This window comes from Rhinichthys klamathensis, unplaced genomic scaffold (genome assembly GCF_029890125.1).
Source record: "Rhinichthys klamathensis goyatoka isolate OS25496 unplaced genomic scaffold, OSU_Roscu_1.1 h1tg000670l_1, whole genome shotgun sequence".
NCBI lineage: Eukaryota > Metazoa > Chordata > Actinopteri > Cypriniformes > Leuciscidae > Rhinichthys > Rhinichthys klamathensis.
Window position 1 is genome coordinate 462878 of NW_026607106.1, and position 8713 is coordinate 471590.

At 36.5% G+C, this 8713-nt stretch overlaps 1 protein-coding gene across 1 annotated transcript; it reads right to left on the minus strand.

The window, feature by feature from the left end:
• Positions 1-3237: 3237 nt before the first annotated feature.
• Positions 3238-8350, minus strand: pdpk1a (3-phosphoinositide dependent protein kinase 1a). Its single transcript, XM_056241748.1, has 13 exons — positions 7757-8350; positions 7535-7577; positions 7307-7444; positions 7052-7196; positions 6874-6971; positions 6499-6574; positions 6325-6393; positions 5813-5909; positions 5560-5733; positions 4505-4701; positions 4126-4183; positions 3816-3968; positions 3238-3555 (listed from the first exon to the last, which is right to left on the minus strand). Exons 1-13 carry the CDS (start codon positions 8030-8032, stop codon positions 3463-3465), a joined length of 1617 nt encoding a protein of 538 aa, XP_056097723.1. The 5' UTR covers positions 8033-8350; the 3' UTR covers positions 3238-3462.
• Between the last annotated feature and the right edge of the window lie 363 nt (positions 8351-8713).

Sequence of the window (8713 nt, forward strand, 5' to 3'; positions counted from 1 at the left end):
AATGACTAAATCAATTATGACAAGGTATAATTGAGATTAAAAAAAATCTAAATTATGAGGGGGAAAAAAGTCAGTTATGACAAAACATCGAAATTATAAAATACATTCGTAATTATGAGATAAAACTCTGATGATAAACTACCGGTACGTACAAATTCTGTCATATCATTATGAAAGTCGTAATCTTTGCCACAATTGACTCATAATTTCATCTTTGTTTTGTAATAATTTTGCTTTTCGTCTCATTATTATGACTTTATTTCATATTTATGTAATTTCTTCTCAGAAACCTTACTTTTTATGTCATAATTATAATTTACAAAAGCATACTTTTTTTTCTTATGTGATGGAAATGGTCTTCCACAGTGATAAAGACAGTATTTGTATGGTCTATTCAGAAAAAAAAACACTAGTAAAATGGTTAACATTTCCAGAGATTAGTTTGATAAACACAAGTAAAACAGATAACATTTCAATAGTTTAATCATATACAGGTAAAACAGTTCATATTTGAATGGTTCAGTCAGACAAAGACAAATAAAGTTCATATTTCAATGGCTAGTTAGTTCAGTAGTGATTCAGTTCATATTTCTGTGGTTTAATCAGATTATCATTTATCTGCTTCAGTGCTATGCAATTGTGTTCTCATGTGCAATTAGTATAGACTGAAGATCATTTGAGAGAGCCGTGTGAAGATTGATAATACAAAAGACAGTACAGCGAATAGCAGGCATTTATCATCACTTGATGGTCCTGCTATTGCTAGGTGAGATGTGTTTCTCATAGCTGATGTTTTTCTGCGTAGGAAATGCCTGTGGGCATTCTCTTACTGTATGTTTACCTAAGACCTGGAAAGCTGAACAGCGAGTTCATTCAGTGTGACCTCGTTTCAGCGCTGCAAGATGTTGAGAAATGTAAACAGCCAGCATGCATGAGAGACCCAACTGTAAAAGACAGGGAAAGTCTACTGGGAGCTGTTGTCTTAGCACTGCTGTCTTGCACATGCTACCAACAGTCTGTCAGAAACAGAAGCAGAAAGATGTTAATCTTCGCGTATACTTTTATTATGAGACTTCATTTTCTCCTCAACATCCTCCAGTTTCATGAAAGGTTGATGGAAGGTTGTTTCTGTCATGGAATAAAAAAATAAAAGAGGTAATTGCGACTTTTATTTGAAAACTTGCCTTTGTGTGATAAGTCAGAATTACAAGATATAAACTTGCAATTGTAAGTTATGTCAGAATTATGAGATATAAACTTGCAATTGTAAGTTAAGTCAGAATTACAAGATATAAACTTGCAATTGTAAGTTAAGTCAGAATTACAAGATATAAACTTGCAATTGTAAGTTAAGTCAGAATTATGAGATATAAACTTGCAATTGTAAGTTAAGTCAGAATTATGAGATATAAACTTGCAATTGTAAGTTAAGTCAGAATTACAAGATATAAACTTGCAATTGTAAGTTATGTCAGAATTATGAGATATAAACTCGCAATTGTGTGTTATAAAGTCAGAATTATGAGATATAAGCTTGCAATTGTAAGTTAAGTCAGAATTACAAGATATAAACTTGCAACTGTAAGTTAAGTCAGAATTATGAGATGTAAACTCGCATTTGCGAGTTGTAAAGTCAGAATTATGAGATATAAACTCGCAATTGTGTGTTATAAAGTCAGAATTATGAGATATAAGCTTGCAATTGTGTGTTATAAAGTCAGAATTATGAGATATAAGCTTGCAATTTCAAGTTAAGTCAGAATTATGAGATATAAACTCGCAACTGCGCGTTATAAAGTCAAAATTGCGCGATATAAGCTTGCAATGGCAAGTTATGTCAGAATTACGTGTTATAATCAGAATTTCAATATAAACTCACAATTGAGAGTTATAAAGTCAGTATTACCTTACAATTTGGACTTTAAACTAGCAATTACGAGTTTATATCGCTCAATTCTGAGGGGAAAAAAGTCAGAATTGTGAGATATAACTCGAGTTAATATCCCGCAATTCTGACTTTATAACTCTCAATTATGAGTTTATATCTTGCAACAAAAAAAAATTTAATTGTGAGATAAAAAAGTTGCAATTACCTTTTTTTTTTTTTTTTACTCCCTGGTGGAATCAAGCTTCCACAAAGGTACGTAGAAACCAAAGGGCATAAACATTGAATCTGATATAATTTAAGTGACCTGATTAGGACACATACAAATCTAGCAAATAATTACAGCAATCATTCACATTCAAAGGCAATATTCCATATTTACAACACATGGCCCCTGAATATTACAATTTAAATAATACAAGGTACTACAGGCTGCGCCACTGCCAGCAAATAATCTTATATAAGAATAAAATTATACAAGGTGCAAATCCAGTAACACGGTGTTACTTTCTGAATAATACATCATCTGTACATCACAGTTATATTCGGTGACAAACCCAGTCGAATTATAAATACACAGTTGAACAATTCCTCAAAAAATGCCAGGAGGAAATGCAACAGAAGAGGAAAAACACACTTCTGTGCTTAATTCTCACTTGGTTACAGCATTTCCGTTTGCCTGTGCTGGACCAACATCCTTTTTCAATGTACAATAAAGCGGTCAAAAACGGCATCTCCGAACGCGGCCCTTATTTACAGTTGCGATTCTCTTCACAGCTCAATAATTCCCATAGGTATTACACCATATCTACATTGCAAGAGACTCACATGGTACGACGCAATGTGACTGTCGACAGCCATCCACTTTTGTTGCAAAACATCGTGCCGCTCGCTTGCAGCGTATACTATGTAACGTACCTTATCAAGTACTTGTTTTCAATCTGAACCAATGTTTATAAATAAAATATAATATAAAAAAAATATATAAACAGCAGATTTAAGGAACCAAGTGCGAGTTTCACACTTGAACCCACAAAATCCATTGCCATTTCATATTAAATATAACAGCTCAACAGTGATTCTTCTTCTGATGATAATAATTTCATGTAATATGATATACATGTGAACAAGATGACTGAGAATAAATATAAATATATTAACGATTTGTGTATCAATTTAATATTTACTTGACCTGTAGGATCATTTTCAGTGTCCTCTACAGCTATCCTAAAGCGCTCTTATTATTATTTAAAAGGCAACAGATTATGAGTGTTTTTTCCCCCCCAAGCTTTTGTGGATATTTTCCTATGTATATATATATATATATACACATAAAGTGTACAAGTTGTGGATTTGCTGAGTTTTACTGATCTTTGATTTCATGTTACAACTGCTGAACATGACAAAAACACTGCAAGCAAAACATATTTTGTCTTCAAGAAGAAATATTGATGCACTAGTCCCATAAATGAAAAGATCTTCCTGTTTGGTAGTTGAATGGTGGAGGTGCTCAGACCTCTCAGACTTGCCTTGACTCCAGTGGTCCTCTGATGACCAGTCATGCCAGTAGTCTTATGTTAGTGATAAATGGTTCCCCAGACCTCTTGAATCTTCTTACACCATTTGTCTGCGTTTCCACTGGGATCCATTAGATAGTATGTCCTGTTTGGCTGCATATGAGGAAAACAATGACAAGATTTAGCAGCATTTCGAAAAAGTTCCAAGAAGTACCATGATATTACCATGCTTTTTGCACCATGTGCACTATGGCTTATAAATGATATTTAGTAATCATTCAGTATGATGTGTTTATCAAAGTACCATGATACTACAACTGAAGCTCCCAGAGAAGCACTGCCTATTAGGCAAATGCTTATAAAAAATAGCTATATATTTAACTATGTATACCTATAATAACTATAATTTGTACCGTGTGGACAAAAAACGTCTTGAAATTCTTGGCTTCGGGGCGCAACTCTGGAGACCATGGAATTTCCCCCTTCAGTACTTTATTCACAGGATCCACGTAATACAGATGTGGTCCTTCAGTCAGTAAAAGCTGACGGCGTCGAGCAAACAGTCCCTGTGAAAATGACAAACAAGAAAGGGTTAAAAACACTTACCAAAGGAAGCCAAAAGAGGGCGCTATTTGTTTTCTCACTTAACACTTAAATATTTTTTTTAAAAACATGCACCTGTTTCATACCATATAAGATAAGAAACAGGATGGAAAATGTTACCTTTCTTTTGTCAACTGGTCCCATTTTATATATCAAGTTATTTTCAACAAACTGGTGCCTTTGAAACAGAAAAAAAACCACACAAATGTTAATGAATAACAAGCTGGCAGTGCTACCCGTGTTGTTGACCGATTGAAAACAGAACTATAATGATCAAGAGTTCCTTTTACAACATGCAATAAAACAACTCAACAGGAAATGCGTGAGATAAAAACTAATCATTATTAGTGCATACACCCACACAATCCCTAACTATGTATAATAACAAAATAAATATGTGTTTAACTGTGCTGTCATTACAGGATGATCATTTAATATTTAACCAGAATGAAGGTTTATGAGCAGGACAACTAATTTCTGAATGAAGGTTGTGACATACCAAGGGTTGCCTCTTGTTTGCTTCTGCAGCAGAAGTCGTTTCTCCTCACTGGAGAACTGCAGGTCCAGCTCAAAGGAGTTGCTGTCCAGGTCATGGATGTACTGCTCAATGTTGCTGCAGGGTCTCAGTGGGACGATCTGAGATGAGCTGGATGGAACCACCTGCAGGCTGCTGAACTGACTGAGGAGATCTTCATACTGTGGGATCCAAAGCAAACAGCAAATCAGTACACAGTGACAAGACCCAGTGAGCCTGCAATTCAGAGCTCACAATTTGTACCATTAACTGAACATATACACTTAAATATTTAACTTTATTTAACCGGTGGTTGTGGCCGACTTTACTAAAATACTGTGACGTAATTCTGAGGATCACTGAATGTGAAAAAAATAAGAGTGAAGCTTGATTTTAGCGCACTTCCTCGCCATCTCTAGCTTACAGCCGACTGTCAGGGGCTGGAGGGGAGCGTTTAAGGACTCTCTGCCCATTAGAGAAAGAACGCCATTCTAAAGGATTTTAACTAAAGATTACGACAAAAACATTTTTTCTCTGCACAGATTATTTGTTCACCACAATACTGGTTATGTGCGCAAACAAAGTAAATAGGGTCAGTTTTGATTTAAAGCAGACTTTAAAGAAAACATGAAATGCTATCCGTAATGTAGGACATTTAATAAGAGGTCAATTCTGATTAAAAACAACAAAACAAAACAAAAGGTCCAAACAAAACGAAAAGCCCAAACAAAAAAACAACAAAACAAAGACCAAACAAAAAAACACAACAAAACAAAAGCTCCCAACCAAAAACAACACAACACTAAAACAAAAAGCCCAAACAAAACAACAACAAAACAAAAAGTCCAAAGAAAAAAACAAAAAGGTTTAAAAAAACCACAACAATAAATAAAAACAAAAAACTAAATAAAAAGTAAAAAAACAACAACAACAACGCAACAATAAAACAAAAGCAAGGGAAAAAATAACACCAAAAAAAGCACAAAAGACAGTAATTTAGCACAGAATAGTGGATAATATGCAAGATAAGTCTAACTAACATTGCCATAGTAGTCTTCATCATCTTCAGCCATGGCTGGTAGGTAAGGGGTCAGCTTGGGTGGGATCTGAACCGGCAAATTCTCCCATGAGATTGTCTCAAAGAACATGTGGCCTTTTAGTGGATTGAACCCACCCATTTCCTCACATCCTAGCCGCTTTCTAGGGTCCAAAGACTGAAACCAGGCATAAACAATGAATTTTCTTCATATCAACTGAAAGTGAAGGTATGTAATGAAATCAAACTATTATTACCAACAGTCGCTGAACCAGATCTTTAGCTTTGGGGAAGAACTTCTCAGGAAATTCATATTCCAGCTTTGTTATCTTTTGGAAAATCAAGTACTCGTTCCTATTAAAAGACAAAAGTAAATCACTAACTCAACCAAATCAATATCAACTGAACGGTTTGTAGTCTCACAACTGAAGAGCTCTTAATAATCAGTTGAGAGAAGGAAAGGGTTCATTTACAGTCTCATGGTTCAAGTGTTTTGTTTTCAAAGGCTGTCCTAGCCAATTTATTGGTTGTAATGTAACCAAAACTGCAAGCGGGTCATGTGACCCAGTGGTTGGGGTTTCCTCAGAAGCCCTCTGTACTGTCTACACAAACAAGTCATAAACACCAAAGCCAACATTTCCTGTTATTTCACACCATGTTTTTAAAAACTGCAATTACAACAGTGATCAACCACCAGCACTTCGGCTGTAGTGCAAAGCATTATTAAAAACGTTTAATTGAACTAAATCTGAATTGATCAGTAACTCACCCAGCTCTAAACGGAGGTAATCCGGCCACCAGCTGATAGATTATGCAACCCAGTGCCCAGAGGTCCGAACTAAAAGAGGAACATCACAGAAAATAAAAAAAACTAATTTGATGCAATTGACTAACATCTTAATCTGGTAGTAATATTGCGCTATTGCACATTAAATGCCCAAACCTTTTGCAGGCTGATTTTTCCGTCAGCAGCTCCGGAGAAACGTACTGTGCAGTGCCAACAAAAGAATTGGCTCTTGCTGTAAAGAAAGACAAATCTTTCAGGTTCACATTCAGGTGGGACAAACATCATCACATACTGTCCCCTTCAGGGTCCGTAACCCTGCTGACAACTCATATGTGCATGAAGAAAAATGATAGACTGTCCCATATTTATGCTACTTGAGTACTGTTGTGAGTGTATCTATAGATAACAAACACTTCATGCCTGACCTACAGGGGGGTTGAAGGAAGTTAACGACAGTCGTTATGAAAAAAACAACAACAACAACAACCAGAGCAAAGCAATTCAATGAAATATTCATGAACTATACGTTACTTTGAGAGCTGTCCAAAGACAACTGTTTCGCTGTCCCGAAATCCGTAATATGAATGTGCATGTCTTCGCTCAGTAAGATGTTCTCTGGCTTAAGGTCCCTAAATAAAAACAAATAAATGCATATTCAAAAATGCATCACGGATGATTTCAATCAAGCTCATATTGTTAGTCGAATTACCTGTGAATAATTCCCAGTGCGTGCAAATACTCGAGTGCACAAACTATCTCAGCAGTGTAGAACCTCGTGCAAGTCTCATCAAATGAGCCTATTTTGCGAATGTATCTAAGTAGTTCTCCATTCTTTGCATAACTGAGGGCGAAATCTGACGGATTAGAAGTTAAGAACATTTTAACAAAGTAATAATGAGTTCAACAAACACAGACCTGATTTCATAGCTTCACAGCTCAACACCCTTCCTCCCCAAAAGGATACAAAGTTTATGCGAGTCTTGAAACGTGAAGTAGAGCTTTACGAAAAAGGGATGATCTATGCTTGACAATATATCCTTCTCTCTGAACACATAGTGTGCTTTATTCTCTTTCCTGATGTGATTCTTCTCAAGAATCTTCACTGAAAAACACATTTCAAATGACATCAGTGTGGTTCATTTAATATATTACTACTATGATACATTTATATATAACATAAATTGCCCATTACTTGCATATTCCTTTCCTGTGGCAAGTTCTTTTGCAAGCACAACCTGCAATTGAAATGTGTTCAGCTATTACAACAAATCAATGGAGCCATCATCGTAAAACTTTATTGTTATTCAACTAACAAAAATATCGGTCACTATACTGGCTGTTTGGTCCTCAAATGTAGTTGTTAAATTGCTAATGATTAAATCTTTCATTGCAAAATCACACAAATTGTACCCACCGTCGAGAAGGAACCCTCTCCTAAAATTTTGCCAAAGCTGAAGTCCTCCTTCTTGCGTGATTGTGGAGGTTTGAGGGTCGATGTCTTCGGCTGGGCGCTTGCCTCACCCCCGCGGACCTCCATACTGAGACAGTGAGGAAGGCTGGAGTTGAGCTGAGTCCTTACCATTGATGAAGAAGCACAGGAACACAACGCCACGCTAGGCTGGATGGGAGCAGCATCGTACTGAACGAGCAAAACACACACACAGAGCAAACATGACACTGACTCAGACATGCGGGTGCATGTGCAATGAGGAACAAAACCACCTTGGAGGCAGTAAACCAGCAGCTGATAAAGTACAGTAGAGCTTCCGCAGAGGGGAGGGCTGTGTTTGTTTTCACCCAGGATTACGAGTACTCAAATTCATTCACTCAGACCTGCCTTTGTTTACGCTGCAGAGAACGCAAAATATTTACCCTACTGAAGTTGCGAAAACACCGTTTTTGGTTAAGTCTAACCACACTTTTGATGCTGAGTAACCACGCGTATAATAGGCTACCTGAATTAAAAGTTTAAGGTGATTGATCGTTTAAAGGTGCACTCAGTCACTTATTAAAAAGTAAAAAAAAAAAAGATATAAAGAGATGAATAGTACTTTGGAAAAATATCATGCTCAGTCAAAAGAGATGAAGACTCCAGTCATATTAGTAGCCTGATAACGCCAGCTTTATTTTACATGGGAGTGGGTCTCCTCATGGGGACAGACATGTTGAGATCACATGACCAGCCGAATACTGCTAGTTTTATCCCAGCAAGCACCCCTGTCCTGCTATTGGAACCTAACGTTTGTGGTATAAATGAATCATGACTGACTGTGAATTATGCCTTTGTATGGCACTGGTAAACTTTTGCTTTGACATGATGCTACATCCACACCACTAGGAGGCAGTATACGACCACTGCTATATCAGATTC